Here is a 22768-nt window from a genome sequence, read left to right as displayed (position 1 = left end):
TAGTGATAAAAACGTTTCCAATACCAATAAATCAGCCATTATTTATATTACAAAACTGGGCAATGATTTCTAATGATTCGTCATCAAACCCTAACAACAAAGAATTGAGGCTTGATATTTCATAGTTTAACTATAAAAGTTACTATAAATAATCTAGATAATAGGAAATCCCAGTTCCAATTAATTATATAGAGCTTGAATTAGGAATAAACATATTTTTATATAAAACATACAGTCAAATGCAAATCTTTTTGGATGATTTAAAATATAAGTTAATATCTTAGCACATCAGCAAACATTGACACTGTGATATTAAAGATATCTTGAACATCACCACAAATTTACCAGGATCTCATTTTATGTTTCTCACACACTGGATGGCATCGCAGGCCGCCATGTAACTACACACATCCAGTGTAAGGTCACTTACACATCAGTCAGCATGGCGTGATCACTGGTGACCTTGGAGAAGTGGGTTTCCAGGATGGTCACGGTGCCAGTGAGAGCCACGTGGCCGCATCCGCAGAACAAGGCGACACCAGAGAAGCAGAGGATCGTGGCCACCAGCGACGCGTAAGGCACGCCGCCTAAACATTTGATGCAGCACTCGAAGCAACCTGTGCAAAAAAAACAAGAAGAACAGAGTCAGTGATGGCCGTCATCTGATAGGATGAAACTTTTTTTCCCATTTAATGTCCATTCAATGCCAATATGTTTCACGATGTGGACAGGAAGTGATCTCAGGGAAATCAAATGTGGGATTAGTATGAATCATCTATTCATCGTCAAGCCTATCCCAGCATGCAGTAGGGGAGAGGCAGGTATCATGGTGCCATATGAATAATTTTGTGACTCATCAGGACTCATTAAAAACCAAACTAAACTTTAAAATGCTGCAAGGGAAACAGTGCAGACAGAGCAGACATGTTTCATTAAAATCTGTCTGCGGTCACACTTGATGCTTTCTTCCCCCTCTGCAATGCAAAGTAGCAGCAGACACAGTGCAGCTCGCTGTGTTGCCGCTGAGGTTCCACACTCCTCGCTGCCTTTAATGTTTCGTTTGACAATTCATCACTACACTTAAAGGGCACTAATGGCCGTCCAGCAGGTCACAGCAATGGGTGCCTGCCAAGCTGTAATGGAAATCAATGGCAACTCGCGATGGGGAGAATGAAATGACCCAGATGAGTCTGTCTCATCCGATGTGTCTCTCTGGTTTGTGAAATGGAGCTGGTCACCACAATGTGCTGTCTGTGGACGCACGGAAACAAACCCCAGTGTGCTCACAATCATATCCACATGTGTTTGACAGGATGTTTTGTGGAGTCATGGGACATTCAGGTCAGTGGCTGCTTTTGTTTTAAAGCTCTCGCAAAAGCCGATATCAATCAGAGAATTTATCGTGTCTACAGTTAGTATTTTCGATAGTATGTGAGAAGTGGCAGAGCAAACTCTACTACTCTACTTTCCCTCAGCTCTACGGAGTTAGCCTCTTTAAACTCATTGTTTTGTTTTTCTGGTGCAAAATGTCACAGATGCAGACAGTTGTTTTAACCAAAAAGCTCAAGTATCAACCAGCAGCAGGCAACAGACAAAGCTTGTGTCAGTACATACATACATGCAGAGACTATATATAACTTCACAAAAGTAAGTGAAATCATCTGGATTGCCCCCTGGCTCCGAATGACGTCAAAAGTACAAAATGGCAGCATCCGTATGCAGGGTGTTTGGCTTCAACTTTGCACAGGAAGTGGAGTCACTTCATCCATCTTTACTTATAGTCTATGGTACATCAGATATACAAAAATACATTAAAAAAATAATTGTTAATGTTATTCCAGTTTGCTGACATGTTTGCCGAATCACCCAGTTACACTGCCCCCTAGTGACCATAGCATCACTTATTCCAGGGTTGAGAAATCCTAGAGGAAAAATAAACTTCTTTGATTTTTTTTTAAATACCACAAATACAGTTTTGACAATGCTTCCACTGTAAATTGCATCATCTATACCACAGCAAACAGTGTGCATTAAATTATCTTAGTCTTTAGAAAAAAACCTCAATAAAACCTGTGCATATTATTCCTTTATATACCAACAGCGCAAGAGACCAAGTTCTAGTTAGAGCAACAAGTTACTCTGAGAGATTCTTGTTGAATCCAGATTTCCTGTTTCAGCTATTTCTTGTGTGTAGTGGGAAGAGGAATAACGTGTTGGGCAGCTGCAGACAGCACGAGTAAATCTTTGCTTAACACGACGTCAAGTTTGTCTCAAAGAAAACAGAGCAGAAATTCTTTCCTCCTGTTCTCGCTTCCTCTACGAGGCGACAGTCCTGAAAGTTCATTTGTGTCTGTGCTCTTTGCCATAAGGATATTAAAGCAGATCTACTGCTGCTGGGCCCGTCCACTTCTGCACTCAGATGCTTCATCCTGACTGTTTGTGTAGTGCAGGGAGATAAAAAACATTTTTCTGTCCCATGGTGGGTGAACAAGAGTTGCCATGGCAGCGTGTTAACCACAACTCAATGAGTGCGCCCGGAGCGGAGTCGCTAACTTCCACCGCAGCCCACATTTCTCTGATGAGTGTGTTGGGGAGGGCCAGTGGGCTGCTGGGAGCGCTCAACAGGATATTGAGCCCAGCTGCAAAGTAAATACAGTCCATTTAAAGGAAGAGCAGCTCTTGTAGTGGATGTCACGTCAGGTTGCTCTGATCGCAGGCTGTATCTCTGCCGTAAGTCGACAATCTACTTAGGTTTGAAGCTGAGTCGGACGGGATCCTCGGCCTCAAAATGCTTTCCTGGCAATAAAAGTCCATCATTCTGGAGAGAGTTAAATTTCCATTTGAAAAGTGTGAGAAAACATCTTGTATTAAATGAGTACAAGACATCACAACATTCATGTGATTGCAAAAAGTTGTTTCATGTCATGAATGAAACCTTGTGTAACTGTCTAAGTGTCTGTTTGGTTTAAAACCCAGCTTTGAAATGCAACACTGTTCCCGGTTGTTAAACTCTGTAAAACCTGATACCATGGTTCTGGATGCCATGATTCACTACGACAGTCAACTACTCTTCCTGAATTTTGACTGGATCTGAAAATAAAAATTAAACAAGATGGATGGATAGGGAGGCCTGAAGCACTTACAAACAAAAATATCAATGTGTAGAGTAAGAGGTTATTTGAATACTCAAACATTACTAAAACATCTCATTGACCATGTAACCACCCTCCCCTGCAGCTTGTCACGAAGAAGGTCAGGCTGACATGCCTTCATCTCCCATTCGTCTAACTCGGTGCAGTTAAAGAGAGAAAAAGTAAAATTTTCAATCCCATCGATAAACCACCTGTTCTGGGAGTCTGCAGCTGTAAATAAGTTAACATTTTAATAATTGCCATTGCAATGGCAATACATATTAAAAGTGTTCCAATTATGTCAGTTAGACTCCACCGTTTGATTCCCATTGTCCCAGGTTCTGACAGTTTCCCTAACATTCTGTCTGTACGTGGCCTGCATATCTCCAGAATGATTCATCTTATCGGTTCACACTTGGCATTTGTATTGTTAAATCAATCAATCGATAAAATGTGTATAGCCCATATTCACGAATCACAATTTGTCCCATTGGGCTTATCAAGGTGTGAGAACACCCCCCCCAAAAAAACTATTAACGGGAAAAATCACATCTTATCTTAAGGGCCCAAAGAAGGGCAGTGTCGACTTTGGTGCGTTTTGGACAAAATATATGTTCAATATTCTAATAAACAGGTGACCAGTGTTCTGTAGCAGCAGCAGCAAGAACTCATCAACGCAAGTGATGTTCACAACAATGGAAAAGACAATTCGAGGAACTTCATTCTGCAGCTACAGAAGAAAAGCTGCAACCAGCATCACTGCAGGCCAAACAAACAGCCCAGTCCCAACAGGCACGGACCCATGGCCAGCTTGATTACTGTCCATTCCACTGGAGTTACTTGCTTTTGAGGCTGTCCATCCATCCAGGATGAACATGTTCGTTTGCCATCTCTCTCTCTCTCTCTCTCGTGTCACTTATCAGGTGTTATGCCTAATAACACAATAAATCCGAGGTTGTATTTTCACAGCTGGACTCAACATGTTGGCAGGTTAGTATAACTCTGTTCTGGCTGACTGAAACAACACTGGCACACGGACAGACTCGCTGCCGTGGTTCAACTATTAGTGACCTCAGGAATACTGCTCTGTTCACAAAAGGGCCTCTGTGCAAGCTTTAGTCTCGGTATGAGACATCGGGGGAGACAGAAACAACATCAAAGCTCAGCAGCACCTTCAACCAGTCCTGCACAAAGCACCACGGGGACAGTACTCAGCACCACAGTTAAATAAGTCTTCTTCAGTAGATAGATTCAAAGCAGAAGTGGAATTATGAAGTAATCGTATGATCTGTGGAATATTTCTTCTTATTTCTAATGTTCTTATCAGTCAATCTGCTGCTTTAAAGAAGGGTGGAGGCCTGTATTTCAGAATCAGTTCTTCACACCATCCTATTTTTTTCCACTCATCTAACTATTCAAGAAATCTCTTTCTGTCGGTCTGTAGCTCGTATATCTCGCGAACCGTTCATCTCAACTGCTTCACACTTGGCATGTGTATTGTTATGAGCCCAAGAAAGTGCAGAGTCGAATTTCTATATTAATAAACAGGCCACGAGCACTCTGTAGCAGCGTCGCCATCCTAACTGATGTTGTCGATCACAACAAATTATTCTGCAGTTCTGAGTTCTTTGTGCTGATTCCAAGTTCCATTATACCTTGGAGCTCGGCCGAACAACCCGAGTTGCACGTTAGCCAGCTAGCCGTTGTTAGCAAACCAGTTCAAAATAATGCATTTCACAACACCATGGTAACACGTCCACAGTCAGTTTTCGGAAAGCACTATGTGTATGACAAATTTAATGACAGAAGTGCTAATAAACAGTAAAAACTACAAAGTACACAACTGTTGGCACACGGAGTGGCCATCTTGGATTTCGAAGTCGGGGGTGGTGAGGTTCATCGAACCTTCCGAGTTGAAATTTCGGAATTGAGGGGTCGTTCCAGTTGCAACTTCCGACCCGGTGGTCTGTAATTCCATGCTCCGTGGTATAATGAGTCATGAGCAGAGCTTTAATTAACTTTGAATAAAATGGTTACATGCTCTGTGTGCTTTGTCCTGCAGCAGGTCTTTACTTGCTGTGGCTTAAATACTGTAGATCACTTCTACAGTTTCAGAAAGAAAACTGCACCGAGCATAGAACAAGCAAACAGCCCATTCCAAACAGACATGTTTAGAATAGGCAGTGCACTAGTTTCTCCAAATGTCAAACTAAACCTGGTTCAAAGAGGACGATAAATTCAGCATTTAGACTGACGGGTTACAAAACATTTTGAAGGGAAAGATATTATGTCTACATGATTGTCAACCAGTATCATTAAGATTTACCATGCAGTAAAATGAAGACTGTATTCTCTGAGTGCACCGTGTGGGATTAGTGCAGGAGTACAGGATATTGCAGCGTAAACATCAGCTCAAATCTTCCTCCTCCACAGGCAATAACAGAAGGAGCCGGTGACTCTAAACAACAAGCCTGTAACTAAAGGGATCTTTACCGGCTGGTTCTGAGCAGAGCACTGTAAATGAAAATCACGCTTTTCCCTCTGATGACTTTCACATGCTCCCTGACTAATAGACCCGGTTAGACCTCCAGCCGCCCCAAGACTCTCCATTCGCAGTCTCATTGCTACTGTGCATGAATGAGAGGCGGAGAGACCGAATGAAAAACGGCTTGAAAGAGAGAAACACAGACAAATTAGCGACTGTTTATAATGACAATGTCAGGCCTTACAGCAAAGACTAGACTTCACGATCACGAGGAGAGAGGAAGAAAAAGCTGCTTGTGTGAGAAAGAGAGTGTGTGTGTGTGTGTCTGTTTGTGTGGTAGTGTTTGAGGGAGATCGAAAAAAAACAGAGACCGAGAGAGTCCAAGAAACTCTAACACAAAGAGCCAGTGTGTGCAGCCCGGGACTGTCCATCACACATGGACTCTCAGGGGCCATTGAGAATGGCAGTGAACCACGGCCCTGCTCTTCCGGCCCAAAGGCTGGAGGCCCAGGACAAGCCCACCGCTGAGCTCCATCCTGTGTGCCCCTCCAGCACCGCACACAGCTTGGCCACAATGGGCCTGAGCAGCCTCTTCACACTCCGGGAGGATCCTGTTTTTCTAAGCATCTCAAGTCAGCCAATGTGTGAACGAGATGGCTCAGCGAGACGAACATGAGTTGCAGGTTAACAGGGATACAGACCTGCAGACAGACACACATCCCTTTTTTCCACTGGTCAAAAAACCAACTAACAACCATTGCTAGCATCTGTCTTTGTCTGCATTGGGAATGATTCAATCGGCATTCACTCCTGGGTCAAATTATTCTCTTGTAGACACTTGTGCTTCTACAGCATTTCTGTTCTATTAAGTTATACCCCGTACTAACAGACATAGAGAAACGCCCTCACCCCTGCAGCTGGCCCTGCTTCATCACCACCCTCCATCCTTCAACAACATCTGTCACGTGAACAGGGAACGTCATCACCACAAAGATGAAATCTTCCAACAACTGCAGGGCCGTCAGTGTGAAGTAAAAACATGTCTAAATCCTCCTTCTACTGCTGAGAAGAAAACATTTTGAGAATTATAATATAATTTTATGCGCACACCAGACACAAGTCCGCTCACAGACACCCAAACAAAAAAAACTTGAGCAAGGATGTATAGTAAAGGTATGCATTTAATATACAAAAAAAACACACGCACAAATAAACACACATGGACAGGCACAATTTGAGACTCTTCCATCTTATTCATGAGTCCTAAACACTAAACTGGCTCCCAGCTCCATTGAAACTGGCATTTAGGTTTAATCTCACATCTAGCCTCATTGCAAACAGATGTGTCTGTTTACAGCTAATGCTAAAGTATTGTTGTTTGTTGCTCCGCTGGGGGCGAACTGCCAAAACACCATTTATGAGAAACAGGCTAATTTTCCACACTGCACTTCGAGAGGAACAAAACTTTTAAAACACCATAATGGCTTTAATGGCCTCTCCCAAGGGACGGGGAGATCTGAGCCTGCAAATTCGTCGAGAGTGGTCTTGCATCGGAAACTTACTCTGTCTCAGCTAATAGCTGTGTGTGAATGAGGCTGAGAGAAGTGGGGGATGATTAATGTATTTACAGACAATAAGAGGTAATGACGGTCATAATGGACAATATTCTATGTGCATTTGGAGAAAAGTTTAATTCTCTCTACTTACAGGCCAATATCGAAATCTCTTCATGTACATTCCCGACCTGAACAGAGGTTTAAAAGTCAAGGTACAGCTCCTCATAAAAAGAGAGATTAAGGCGCCAAAGTGGTCTGAAGGTTTAAGGTGCCAACAACGTAATTACAACTTCGCTGGCTGGAGTCAGGTCAGGTCAGGGACCTTTGTTCTGTGTCCTTCGACCCCATCTCACTCTGGCCTCATTTCCTGTCACACTTCTACTGTCTGTCCTTTAACAAAGTAAGAAAATGCCAAATATAAAAAGAAAGAGACACAGTAATTAAAAGTGAGCATTGGCAGGTAAATAAAATAATGAGAATGTCGAGCTGGGGTCGGCGTTGTGGTAGAACTTTTCATTGATAAGAAAACCCAGATAAAAAAGATGAGAAACGGATCATAAATAATAACAAATGGAGAATCATTACGCCCGAATTCATCAACGGAAAATGCTTACATCTGTTGTTTCCAGCGCCTAAAATGTGAAGATTTGCTGCTTTTATCAGTTTTATGTCACTGTAAAATCAATAATTGCATCTTATCTGTCAGTAACTCCACCTCTGGGTGTGATGAGCGTTTCTGGCAGATCAGACATGACAGGCTTTTACTACTATTGGTCTGACATATTAGAATACATGTGAAAAATAAAGAACTAAAAGAAAAATCAATGAATCCCTGCAGATTTCTACAAGAAGGCGGGGATGAGTGAGTTAATGACAATCTCGCTTTAGTGCATGCAGCCCTCATGACTGTCTGATTGTGAGACTGACAATATCTGGTCCATTTGTCTTCGTCCTCGCCAGCCCCTCATCCACCTCGTTAATCATCAATCCGCCCCAAAAGAAAACTCAAACGCACCCTGAGCTTTGATTGATCTGCCGCTGATCCTGCAACAGGCTCATTGTCCTTAGAAGTGACACTTGTGTGATGATGACCAGCGGCAACACACACACACACACACACACACACACACACACACACACACACACACACACACACACACACACACACACACACACACACACACACACACACACACACACACAGCATCACCCCCTGCAGCAGTGTGTGACTTCCACTAATTAGATCATAAAACAAGCACAAAGCCAAAACACACTCCACGCATGACATGAGCAGCAGTTTTGCAGAGGCAGCAATGCAACGATTTTCTAATAAAATATCATTTGCAACACGTTTAAGTTTCGTGCGCACAAACACTGACACAGGAGGCTTCTTTGACGTTTAAATAAAAAGCCCCTGCTGAGAAGAAATCTAACCAACTATTGTGCTGAGTGAAACCAAGCAGCCTGGAGTAGGTCAAAGCCCCAGTAAACACAGCGGTGAAAAGATCTGCCCTGGCTCTTTGTGAGTGCTCGTTGGTACCTCTTTTGTCCTGACCCTGCTCCTGGTTTTCCTCTGATGGAGTTTCCATGGTTGGTTTTCTCCCATCCAGCAAAAATGCTTCCTTGCAGCAAATTCTCTCTTCCTATCTCCCCCTCTGTACTCTCCTCTCTCCTCTCACTCCCTCTCTGCTCTCTCTCTCTCTCTCTCCCTCTCTCATTCCTCCACATTTGCGCTTTCCGTCTCGTCCACCGCTCCACTGTACATCACAGTTCCTTTCCAAGATGCAGAAGAGGTTTCCACAAGCTTATTTGCGTGATATTCGCTACTTCCAGTTCCAGTTTGCGCTTAAATCCCTGCTGTACAGATAAGAATAAAAAACATTACAAAAACCCCAACTTTGAATATTGTTCTTTAAATTCATTCTAAATGGGTTACCTATGTTCATCTCCACATGATAGGATGACACTGCTATCGCATTCATCATTAAAATCCATTTTCACTTGATTTGGGGGATTCATGTTGAGTCAAATGAATCTGTTCTGTTATTGACGTACAATCCTCCTACATGCCCTGAACACTGCGCTCACTCATCTTGTATTACATGAATAGTAACCTAAAGAAAGCGGTGAGGGGATAGGAGCGTAGGGGGCCCCTACTTTAGTTGTGGGTGAAAACCACTCTTTGCTGCACAATCACCTTTTTCTAACTCATGTGTGTGTGTTGACCGCGACCGAGCCCTTCATCTCTTGATTTGCACCATATGCCCTCTGCTCCTGCAGCATACATTAGCAAACTTTGACCGCTGTCCTTCCTCCATCTGGTGGATACAAACTCATAAAAAAAGAGACAGGAAAGGAACAGCAGAGCAACATTTCCTAAACAGAGAGAACGAGCCTCCTCTGGGCCGATATAAACAACAGAGGAAACACGATGTGAGAAGCAGAAAGGGGGAGAACAGTAAAATGAAATTTAAGAAGAGCCAAAGAGCTGATAAAAGAGGGAGAAATGGGAGAATGCAAAAAAAAAGGGGTGGGGGTGATGCAGTGGGACACGACTTGTCAAAAATAACAGAGACAGGGGAAGATGGATGGTGAGAGACGACCAGAGGATCAGACAGTGAGAGGGAGATGAGGAGGAAAAATCTTGGCTTGTGTTTGTTTGGCAACAGCAGGCTGAGGAGCCCCAGGGGCATGCTAATGAGAGAGGGGCCTTTCAGCGGTGGGGGGAGAGTCCTGCTGGAGAGGGGGCTTCTCACGGATACCAGACCTCAGAGAGGAGAGGGATCAGCAGGGGAGGGGGAGCCTCCGGGGTCAGGGAAGTGAACTTAGCAGGGATCCCACAACAAGTGCCACACTAATCTGAAAGCTTTTTCACCGTTCGCCCTGTAAAACACCAGGAGAACTGACATCATCCATGTGAAGTGGGGAGAAGGGAGCCTGTATACAGACGTGATGCTTCTCTGAACGCTTTATTAGAGACATACAGCTGTTTTGAGGTGGCTGCGCTTGTGATCTCTTCATTAATTGCACTAAAGAGCTCAAGTTAAGCTTAAAAGGAGCTAAATGTATATTATACTAAAGCAGGTCAGATTACTGATTATGCCAAAGTCAAAAACGATGTAATGATCCATCTGCAAACCTTTAAGTGAGTGTGGACAACAAGATGTTTGAGTTTATGGCAGAGCAGGCTTGAGCATCTGGGAGTCCATTGCAAGATCTAATGTGACGCCCAACTCTCATAAAAACTTAAAAGAGAAACAGAAAACGTGAGAATTCAACAGGGTTTGTATTCAGACTTCATTAAAACTGCTTAAACAATCCCCTCAAAATGAACGACAAAGGCGATACTGGTTTTTAAAGTAACTCTACCGCCGCAGCCTCAACAGTTCAAGCTGACCCTTTCACTCTATCCGTGGTATATTTGTCAAGTTGAGAAATCTTCATCATCCCCGAAGGACAATTTGTTGCACAGCCAGCCAGGCCCGCCGACAGGGGGGGACAAACGGGTACGTTGTCCCGGGCCCTGGACTGGCCCTGGAATGGGGGGGGCCCATAACTGGACCCCCATGAAGTTGGGATTAATTATTGTATGTATACTTCAAAATGTGTTGATTTAGAGAAGAAAAGTGCTTTATTTGCATTCAATTAATGACTCCTAGATTGTTTGCCTTCATTGCCCTTGAAAAAACGGCCAATAACCCCCTATCAAATGCCAAAATGGTTTGGTCTTTGGAGAAGAAAAAAGACGACATCATTCCATTAGTGGTCAGTGCGCGCTGCGCAAGTCGATTCAACATGCACAAGTCATGAGCCCAAAAAAAAAAAGAAAGGCGAAAAAGAGAGGAAGAAGCCGAAAGCCTGAGGGGATCTCTGTATAAATATTTCAGAAAAGACTGCAGGTGATGCTGCAGGTACCAGTAAAGGCAGCTGTGCAGCACAGCCAGGTAGGACACGGCCAACTTTTTACAGCCCCGTCGTCAAGTAACACAGGCACAGGCGGCGTGTCACACATATTAGCGCAGCACCACATGAGAAAGTCACACGGAGATCAATATCAGACAGACAGGGGGCATTGAATAATTTGATAACCACAACGGCTTTATTACACTGTGTTTCATACGCCTATATATAATTGAATCTTAGAATATGCACATTACCCCGCAAATGTTTCAGGCAGGCACGCGCTGCGCACTCCAATCAGGCTGAATTGATTTGAGAATAATTCCCAGTCAGCTGAATTACAGCCAGTGTAACGCGGCTCATGGTTTAAAATAAGCCAGTGGCATGGCAACATGTGGAATTGCCATTTAGATGAGTTGGATGTAACGAATGGGTTATAAACGTGACGTTTTGGGGTAGCCTGTAACTTCGTTTCTGATTGCCGTTAACTTGAAACTCGCCAGATGAATGGGCTCCGCCTTGTTCCCCAAACATTCTCTGGAAGTTCAGCGGACATACACGCGGGTCTGGTGATAAATAAAAGTACCCTTGACATGATTCCCCTTGGTCAAGTGAAAAATGGTCGATGAAATGTGCAGTTAATGAGCTCTAAGTGAATACAATAGCGTGAGTTTTATTGTGGTATGATTCTGAAAGCCATAACTTCACTCAGTCCATATCCATAGCCTATCCAATTAAAGTTGTAAATAATCCTTTTGGTTTATCCGTAATAAATGGGCTTGTCATCCCGATGTCATGTGTTTGGGAGCTGCACAAGCGAATTCTGTGGTTGTGTTTCGGCGTTTGACAATTTTGGGAACAAAAAAAAAAACCTTAGATTTTTAAACTTTTGTAGTCTTTGGGATAGAGTTAGCCAAGTTGATCAGTCTATTCTTTTCTGTGTTAAATCATCAAATTAAGGGGTTTTCAATTTGTTATTTTTTAAATGGTTCATTTTGACACCTGTTAATTTAGATATAGCCCTTTTTATCGAAATATGTTCACCTTTATAGGAGAGGCTAGAGAGGATGAGAGAGAAGAAGAACAGGCTACCAAACAGTATGAGAGAGAGGAAGAACAGGCTACCAGTGAGATAGAGGAAGAACAGGCTACCAGTGAGAGAGAAGGGGAGGAGAGTGAAGGGAGAGAGAGAGAAAGACACAGTGATTCAGGAGCATTTATGGGGACCTCTGCATTTTGCTCAGGATCTTCCTGTCCATGCCTGTGACTGTGGCTGGAGGTGAGCGAGCTTTCAGCAAATTGAAGCTTATAAAAAACTACTTGCGCTCAAAGATGTCACAGGAGAGGCTCAACGGGCTGGCAATGCTTTCCATAGAACACAAGCTTGCAAAGAAGCTGGACACCACAAAAGTCTGGCGCATGGCACACAAAGTTAATGTTAAAATGTTCAAATAAATTGTTTGTTGAGTAATGAGTATTTTTTTGAATTTCCGTCATTTAAGGGTAGGGTAGGGACTGAGAAAGTAGAGGTGTGTGTGGGGTTTTTTTTGGGGGGGGGGGGGCCCATTGAGAGAATTTTGTCCCGGGCCCAGCCAAACCTGTCAGCGGCCCTGCAGCCAGCAATCAGTGCATGACAAAACAGACGCTCATTTAAAAGGCCAGTGACAACAGGGACAAATGAGCATTCAGATCTGTTTGTTCTGCATTTAGGCCGAGAGGATACAAAAAAAAAATCATATGAAGCAGATTAAAGCTGCAGAGTTGAGAGACAATTCTCTCCCTCGGATAAGTTCATTTCATGTCATATCATCATTTCACAAACTGTGTTGATTAGTGGAGCGTTGAAATGTAATGACAGCATGTTATGTAAAGTGATGAATGAATGAAGAAAGACACATTCAGAGCAAAAGAGTGACTAGACTAGTGATTAGACATCACCATGCTGCTGTCACCAGTGCTGTGTCAGGCTGAGTGGCTGTGGGAATAATCATGTGAACGTCGGAGGTGAGGCCTGAGTGCGGCGTGCTCGGCTACAGTGCGAGACAGCGCCACTCCCCTACTTGAGGACACAATCTGAATGATGATGAAGCTCATACAAATGGAGTGGGGAGGGGGCTTTGTTGTGGGTCAGCCTTTCATGCTGAGAGGGACTGGGGGCCCTGGGAGCTCCTCAGTGTTCAGTCACCCGTGAGGACCTGCACCCTGCTCGGCTCACACTGGAGGAAGGATTTCTCAGGGAGTGCAGTCTGTGTCCTGGGCCCGAGCACCTACTTAAAAACACTGACGACAGACTGAGAAAGCTCAAGATCAACTCCAAAGGCTGTGCGGAGCAGCCTGTATGAGCTACGACTGACTGTGAAGGACGAAGTCTGTTGAAAACAAAACAATAAACCAAACCAACTGTCCAGATATCCCAGAATATTTGACCTCTCTTGTCTAAAAAGCTTCTATTATCTTGTTTTTAAACTGCAAATCCAGAGACACAGAGTTTCTCGTCGATTCTCTTTTGGCAGTGTGTTGCAGTCAACGTCATTCCAATGAACTGTGGTGGAATTACTGACCTAGATTCAAATGTAGGCCCTCTATAGGTCAATCTGTCCTGTATGTCTACCATCATGTTTGACGTGCTGAATCCAAGTCATCGATTGGTTTAAAAAAGCACCACACTCACCGCAAAACCCATTATGCAGATCCATACGCTCGTTTGCTGACCCATTTCCCTCTGTAGGTCGACAGCAGAACAAAAGTAATTCAACTTTTACTGAACAGTTCAACAATAACTTGAATTTATTTTGTGATATGATGAAACAATCGACTCTATAGGATCTGCATTCATAAGAAAAAGAGAATTCTCGGTCTGCAATGGAAAATAAACATGCAAACTGTCTATCATTCACTTTTGTAATGGACATGTGACTGTGAGAAAGAAAACCACAATGGGCTGAATTATAATGAGCCCTGTGGTTCCTTCTGGCTCCGTCAAAAACTGAGAAAGAGGGAAATTCAATACACTCAGTCTTTCAGTGTAAAAGGTTAAAAGGCATTTAATTCCTTTATGGACTTTAGACTTGACCTTGAATGAGTAATTTGGATATTTCCTCTTTCCTCACGTTGATGCTGGGACTATTGAGAATCAAATAATCTTCGGATTAAGTTCCAAACCTCGTGATATTGAATGTCAAAATAGTAAAAAATGTCCATTACAATTTCCTATTTGAATGACACACCAACCCCCCCAAATAGACTTGTCGACAGCTAACCTCTGTGTGGGAGCATTAAAAAGCTTACTCCCTTTTTACCCACAATGTCTGGAAATCAAATATATCCTGTAATCTCTGACTGAAAAATTAGATTATAATTATAATATATATGATAGTTTGAATGATTTCCTCACCAGAGGTATTTGGGCTACTCACCTAAATTCTACTCGTGAGAGTATTGTTTATTCACCCAACTGAGAGTTTATAAATTCCATTATTAATTTGTGGATTTTATGAACCCAAGACCTCATAGTTGTAACCTTCCATCATCCAACCTCAAAATCAAAACTAAACCAAACTCCTTCATCCTTGTAGTGCCACACATTGTTCTCCTCGTTACTGAAAAGACTTTTAAGTTCTTGGTAAAAATCCAACTCCTCTATTCAATTTCAACCAGTTCTAATAGAGACATACTTAATGTCTTGACATTTCTTCTACTGTATAATTTCCACATTGATTTTTTTTGTCCCCACTGTAATTATAAGTGTTTGACCAAACAATGCCCTGGGTATCTGACTCAGCACTTCGCTAATTGCATGTTTGTGTTACATCGTGTTAGGGCTGGAAAATGAAGCGACGCTCGCTCACGGATGCCTGGCAGCCATGTTTTTTTCCTTTAAAAATGACCTCACATCCCTGGCTCTCTGGCACCTCCACAGCCACTGCGGTTTTGGCCTATAAGTCTGTTGCGTGGAGAGTGGGAGACACAGATGCTTCATATTATCCTGGCTCCCATGCTTATATGGTGCCTTGGAAACAGCCACCATGGCTTGGCCGGACAGAAACCCCATTGCAATATCAAAACCTAAAGAGTTTCAGAATTTCAGTTTGGAGTCAATAGAGCACAATGAAGCCAGGAAACAGAAAGAGAAACTTGGAAAAGAGTGAGTGATACAGACGGAGGGAGGGAGAGAGGAGTTGTTCATAATAGCCGTACCCCACCACCCCTTATTAAGCTGTGAACCTCTGCCATTTTAGAGGAAAGTAGAGGTCTTTGCATAATTGTTTGTTTTTATTTCACTGTGTACTAAATATTTTAATGATGCCTCTGGTCCGAGAGACTTTGCCGTCTTTGTGGTCCACTCACCGCGCTTACATTATGGAGCCAGCGAACCGGGAGCCAAGAGGTACAGCAAGCAAACACCTCCATTATATCTCCATTATCCAGTTAGAATAATGCTACATAATAACCTCATGTCTAGTGCGATAAGAATAATGAAAATACCCAGATACGCTGGAATAGATGAAAAAATGAGGTTTATATAAAAACAATTTTCTCAGCGGGGGACGACACAGCAGCAGCAGTTTCTCTAGATGGAAAAAAGTTCACCAACTTTGTCCGTCTATAATTTGGTGCTCAACAAATAAGCTGCTGTGCCATAAACAAAATCAAAACAATACGCTGAAAGACACGAGCTTTGAAGCCCTGAGAGGAAGTGTAGAGATAATCACGGGACCTAGTGTTGATTTAGCGATATTTATGTAACAGCTTTAATGCTTTCTATCATGTAAATGTAATCACAGCCCCAGATGCCCTACTTATTTTATATCTCTTTCTGTGCAACCATCAATAGTGCAGTAAACTGCACTGAGTACAAATTAATCCTTTAAATATAATACCTATCAGCGTTTTTCATATTTAGCACAACACAAAGACCAATGAGTTGCTTCTTATGCTACTTGAATGATCAGACAGCGGTCAGACTGAATCATAATGGAAGGAAATGTATTTGTGTTATCTTGTGCTGCAGAGATAGAACAGAAGCATGGATATCCTGCAGACAAATGAAGCAAAAATATAAAAGAAATCAGGCATGCTATTTATTTGTACAATCTGGCCTGTTCTAATTTGATGTCTCGCACTCTTTTATGTGCATCTTACACGGTCAAGGATCTCCACACATCAAATGTTCTCACACTCAAGCTGCTGTGATGGCAAACAACACAGGGTTGGAGACGGTCTTTCATTTTCCTACTTGTTGCCCTGTTGCATGCTGCATAAGCATGTGAACACACACACACACACACACAATAGAGTCATAATGAAGCACAGAGACGTGGCGACAGCAGACGAGACTCTCCGGCTAATCTCGGGGTTACTTCCCATGAACAGCCCCCACACCCTCCCCTGCGTCTCCCCCAGCTGCTGGGATCCCTTTCTCTGCGTCGCTACTGCCGGCCCCATTGTCCCCTTGCCTCACGCTGCTAACCTCTCACCCCCTGACCCGAGACATTACCCCTTTCAAACCCTCCAGCATGATCCCAATCCCTCATTAGAAGAGGCCGAAGCCTCCTCCTGTCAGCCAGGGCCAGTTGCTATCCTCTTGGACCAGTCAGCCAGATCCCAACGTGTCAGGATTCACCGTCAGCGCTGTGACAACGGAGCAGCCAGCGAGCATATCACTTTAATTCCATTGTTCCGTGAGGAGCTCCTTCCTGTGTTTCTAAGCCCTGCATCCTGGGGCTGGATCCTGGAAGGACTGAGAGTCGTTCGTAACCTGAAACTGACACATCCAAGCCCGCGGAGATGGTGCTTATCCTCAGATTCATCACAGAATCGGATTATACGTGGACTTAAGTGCCAATAACCAATTACCAATAAGTACTCAATACAGGACATTACAAGAGAAAGGTGGAAGCTATTCTCTCTAGTGGTTTGTACAGTCTATATTCCACCCTGGCTGACCTCTGCGAGAGTGGGTCAATCCATTATAATAATACTTTAAGCGCTGGTAGGCAGCTCTCCGACAGTAGAGACTTTACTGTCCCATTGTCCTACACACTGGACACTATAAAGCAACTGGCTCAATCTGAAGTGATGTAGTCTCTATTTCAGTATCACTAACATTTCCAAATTGACACAATCCAACACTAAAATTATGTGGAAATACATGATGCATACTGCGAACAGAAAGAAAACCCCTGCACCAATACAGATAATACACAAGAGGAGAGCGCTGTTTCTTAAAAACGTTTGTTTGGTTTATAAATTCACCTCCAGGAATTCTGTGTTTATATGTTCAGATCCAAATCAAATTTCTTGGCTGTGAATGAATAAATAAAACACTGTTTACTTTGTTCTTTTTTGAACATTTGCTCGTTAAAGTGGAGAAAGAAGCAGGAACATCACTTTCGTCATATACCCAAAACTTCAAGTTACTGTAAAAACTAAATATTATGCTGTTATATATATAATGTGCGCACACACACACACACACACACACACACACACACACACACACACACACACACACACACACACACACACACACACACACACACACACACACACACACACACACACACACACACACACAAATTTCCTTTCTCTGGTCATTCCAGATTCTCCACTCTGTCACAACATCACTTTTATATTTCCAGCTGTGACCAAGGTCAAAAGCTAAGATGACTTAGGAGACCACTCGGTGGTGTAGCTGTAATTTTACTACTGCTCACCGATCTCCCCACTGGTCTGTGTGTGGTTACGGTGTCACGGGTGTCAAGCTGTTTTTCAGGTCCAAACATCTGGGATATCCTCCCCGCTGTAGCTGGAATTTTCTCCTGTTGTCCAAATTAAAAGTAGCCTACAGTAAGCTACACAACAACCTGTGTGAATGGTAAACGCATCTCACATTGAAGAATGACTCAGTCGTGCGGGTTCAAAGTTCCAAGTTGAATTTATTAAATTTTTCTTCTTCAGCAATTTAGTCAAATTGAAATCCATCTTTAACCCCCAAAAAGTCTGTCTGGGAAGCAAACTGCCTCCCCCCAAACAGTCTCCCTCAGCTATTGGGTTTCCTGCAGCTGTCGCTTTACAAGAGCTCAGCTATTGCAGATTTTCATCTGCTTGGCAGAAGTGCCTCTTCCTGCCTATCAAGCCTTTCTCTGGAGGATAATACGCAAAGAATGAAAACTGTCACTTGGAATTTTTTTTTCTGAGGCAGGAAAATGATTCATGTTAGGAGAGAGAGAGAAGAGTGTGTCCAAGTGGCCTCTTAACTTTGGTTTCACTGTGTCACATGAAGCACCACATCACAACAACATGACTCACATGTATTTACTTCATCTTAGACACAAGCAACACAACAAGCAGTGAGGACATATCTGGTTTTGTGACTTAGTATTCAAGCAAAACAAACAGCTCAATATCTCATGTGGAATATAGGACTTAAGAAAAAGTCAAGGGTTACATGGCTACCCATTGAAAATCCTGATTAATTCATCCCGAGCGTAGCATTTGGCTGTATCCAAATGGTCTCTGGCACGGCTCTTCATATGGTGAGCATTTCTCATTGGTCTGCTGGGGTACCCCAGATGCTTTTGTCTTACGGTTGTTTAGCAGCTGCGTAAAAGCGCAGAGGACAAAGACCTATCTGTGGAGGGTTGAATACGCTCAGCGGGCACTCGGCCAACAGCTCAATCCTACAGGCTCCCACAGTTGAAAAGCAGACTAATGCATTCTGCTCTCGCTCCTCACAGATGATCTTGTGGGGAATTTAGCCGGAGTCCCTATTGTTTCTTCTCATTTCACTTAACTACTTTCAGGACTGAAGTGCAGTCACGTTGAGCTCCTACATATTAATCTATACAGAAGTTGTTGAAACTATAGATTAGTACAAGAACTTATGCACTTTCTACCCAAATAGGTTGAATGAACACATTGTGTTGAAATTGTCAACCATCTTATCTGGAAACACCTCTCACCCTTATCGCTGATCTGAGTGTAGAAAATTGTCAATGAAGCATCTGTGACAACTCCAGCAGGTCTCTAAAAGGACATTCTGGGACTTTTAAGGACACTTTCACTACTAATTCAGACTTTTTAGTTCAGTCTAACTCAAAACAAAAGTGAAAAGTGCCTCAGACCAAAGTCTGAACCAACAGACCACAGTTTAGTCAGACCAAAAGAGGTGGTCTCAGTCTGGATCGTTTGCAGGTGAATGAAATATTTGCCTCTGATGATATAATGTTTGAACAACAAGGACATTCAACTGCTGCATTCAAACCAGCATCAAGTTCTGTGACTGGAGTTGGTGATGCTGGTAGTAATACCATAATGATATTACAGTGGCAACAAAATTAACCAGTTCATTGATTTTCTCCATTCAATCGAAAAGACTACTATCTGCCAACATCAGAAGCATGCCCATCTACAAACCAATCAATGCTGGTGTGCTTCACTTTACAATGTAAAACCAAAACTAAGCAGATCAAATGTAACAAAGACACAAACCTTAGTTCTGACTTTGAGATGTGAAAGTTTACCATTGAGAATTGATTAAAAAAGGTGTAGAGGCCTGGATGGAGCTACAGTATATGGAACAAGTGAGGAACATCCAACGTTTAGAAAATAACTCCATATTAATATAATATGTATTTAGAACGAGATAAAAGTTCTTGCAGGGGCAATGTCTAGTTGTCCCTATAACTGTGTCCATTTAGTGTAACTTACTTGACTTAAAGCAATGAATTGATATTAGGCTAAAGTGCTCAAAACAGACCAGTTCATACAGCGCAGCAAGGCAAAATATTTATGGATCTTCTGAACAGCCACACTCGAAGGCGTGGTAAAAAAAAAAACTGCAATTATAGAAAGCGGCAAAGTGCATTAACTTGAATACAGGCTCACAGTTTTGGACAGTCTTTCCCCAAAGGCTTTCAGAATGTCAATCGCTGTGTCAACTTCATAAACATACAAAAACTGCACTCAACAGTTTTTGGAAGATTTCAGTCGTGAGGCAAAAAGCGCTCATGATACAAATATGCACTTGCATGTATCTGACTGGCCACCACGTCACCTTATTGAATGATGTCACTCTTGAACCAGGTTCAACCTTTTACCGAACCGACCCTGCAGGGACAGTCAGTCTGAACATGGTCGTGTGTAATACTCATGGCTCTAATCCTCTGCCTCACCTCGTGTGTCCATCACAGGGTGGAGTCATTAGCTGGCACAGGCTTCTCTGCTACAGGCGTCACTTCATGTTGACCAATATTATGATCCACTTACTTGCTCACACAAGGCTGGCAGGAGAAAATAGGTCGTTCTGGGAACAACGTTATTGACCATTTAGTCAATGTCCCCATCATGTGATATGGAGAGAGACACTCAAAGCACAGACACTATGATGGTTTTATACTCCCCCCCATCCTCTTTTTTTTTTAACCTCAACCCAACCAGACGAGGCAGACGGCCACTGATCATGAGTTAAGGTTTCTACCTGTTAAAAAGGCTTTCTGTTTTCCACAAAGACTCGCTCATGGAGAAAACCTTATTATAAAGAGTACAATCTAGACCTGCCCTATATCAAAGTGCCCTGAGTTGCCTTTTTTTCTTATTTGCTGCTACATAAAAGTAATTAACTTGATTTGACATTTTCAGTGCTGCAGAGAGGTTTAATGGAGAAAATCCTGCAGTGGGGCTGAAAGCCTGTTGAATGAGTGAGTGAATGTTCATCCGCTGCCAGGGCTGAACCCATTATTTTACCACAGGCCTTCTGGAACAGTCATCTGACTGTGAACAAAACACTGATACAGATTGCTGCTCCTCTACGAACATGCACAGATGCCAACATATTGAAAAACTGAAGAGAAAATTCAAATTAGGACTTATTATGCATATATTTGGCAGTTTAACCTTGGTAATCATGGGTGTTTTTTTTCCTGAAGTCATGCAGATGAGATAAAGGACAGATTGTATCTCTGGCATATTTCATACAACCCCAGGGTTCAGCTGCCTTTGCATTTCTCAGAAGCTGGGGCCTTTTGCATTTAGTGAGTATTTTCAGATATTTAAATGGCGTCCGGTTTCTGCCATGCAGCAGTGGCACTGGGACATTTCTAACAAGGGGAACTTAACTTGCACGGACACACACACACACATATAGAGTCACCCACGCATCCACTTGCATCCCTTCTGTTCAGCTGTGAAAAGGCTTTTAGTAAAAGTGACGGCCAAGGCACTCTCAGGAACTTCTACTCCGATCATTTCATGTCACAATACTCAATGGCGCTCTTTGTCGTCGGGAGAGTTATTAAGCTCAACAAATGAACATGACTGCTCCAGCAGACCTGCAGTGCTGAAGGGGAACAAAAAATATATATAGATAAAGGCAAAGGAAAGCAGAGCAGTTATTATGAGAGCGAAATGGAGAACCAGAGAGAGAAGAAGGGAAGTTCAGAGGAAACAAAGTGGAGCAGGAGAGGAAGCAGGAGAGGAAGCAGGAGAGGAATGAAATGATTGAGCAGAAGTGGTCTCTTCTGTAAGAGCCTCATCTACTGTATAATTACCAAATCTTATGCCAGATGGAAAAAAGCCCAGAAATCATGTAACTGTGACAGCAACTTTCTCATTATGGTGAATATTTACTGTAATTAATAACTGCAAACCACAAAAAGCAATCTAGGGGTTACTGAAGGTGACATGGAAACGTGAGGCTAGTTGTAAAAGCACAAACTCCATTTGGACTGATTCACATTCTCGACTGCGGAAAGAGGGTTTTGGAGTTAAGGAGAAATTCCTTTGATTCAAGGAAAAACAGCCAAGTTCAATTGTTTGCTCCCGACACCTTTGCAGTGACTCATTCTCACAGTCCTGGGTTCTTCTCTGCATCTCTTAGCAAAACAAGCACAAGCATGTGACCGACAGATTAAAAAAACACCCGACTGTCTGTTATCGCTCATTAGTTTGACATGATGTTGATAGCAAACACCTCCTCTGGCTCAGCGTCAGTGGCCGTGGCTCTTTCCTCCCCCTCAGACTCCAGGATGAGGGGTCAGGGCCCATGCTGTCCACCACCGTCGTGTGTCGGTGACAGTAATCGCTGCTGATGCATGAGCTGCATAATCAAGACACTTTCCAGAAATCCTTATATCCTCAAAAAGCAGCAGGAATGTAACAACAATAAAGACAAGCTGACACCTCGGAGACACATCCCAGACACACATGTGAAAATCATTATGACGGACACAGTCCAGCTCTTGTGTGGCCGATCAGATTTTATCATGTGGTTTTCCACTATGATAATGAAGCTTCACTTGACACCATTGTATGTACACTAGCAAACGAGTCAGTAACAGCTGAGCCGCTGCACTACTGCAACATGTTTAATTAAAGACACATTCAAAACTGTCAGCTGCAATTAACTCTCCTGTACTTGAATATACTCAAGAACAATGATGTCACATTTGGATCTGGTTCGCATCCAGCCTCGATGACCTTTTTCCACAAGCCCGCTTCACAGAATACAAAACACCCTGAGCTGAAGGTGATGAGTTTCCATGAGGAAAAACTAATCATTCTCTCTTTTTTTTTCTTGTTTTACAATCAGAGTCTGGCTCCGTGAAGAACTGACAGTGTCCGTAATTTGCTGTATTTGATTAGTTGAATCTCCTGTCATAGGATAGCCTTAGATTTCAAGCACATAATTAAATTGA

The 22768-nt window shown here is 42.9% G+C and overlaps 1 protein-coding gene across 4 annotated transcripts in view; it reads right to left on the bottom strand.

Moving 5' to 3' along the window:
• gpm6bb (glycoprotein M6Bb) overlaps positions 1 to 22768 on the bottom strand; it is a 31716-nt gene that overhangs the window by 6652 nt on the left and 2296 nt on the right. For 2 of the 4 annotated variants that reach the window (XM_069532850.1, XM_069532851.1), the window contains exons 1-2: positions 8713 to 8776; positions 431 to 617 (exon numbers count right to left, since the gene is read on the bottom strand). In XM_069532850.1, the coding sequence (XP_069388951.1) occupies positions 431 to 617; positions 8713 to 8761 (236 nt within the window). In that variant the 5' untranslated portion in view covers positions 8762 to 8776. Of the gene's footprint in view, positions 1 to 430; positions 618 to 8712; positions 8777 to 22768 lie in introns of those variants that run through there. The other 2 variants (XM_020089863.2, XM_020089864.2) reach the window with 1 other exon arrangement.

The sequence above is a fragment of the Paralichthys olivaceus genome, chromosome 10, assembly GCF_024713975.1.
Source record: "Paralichthys olivaceus isolate ysfri-2021 chromosome 10, ASM2471397v2, whole genome shotgun sequence".
Taxonomy (NCBI): domain Eukaryota; kingdom Metazoa; phylum Chordata; class Actinopteri; order Pleuronectiformes; family Paralichthyidae; genus Paralichthys; species Paralichthys olivaceus.
Note: the sequence above shows the minus strand (reverse complement) of the source record. Positions and strands in the feature narration are given on the sequence as shown.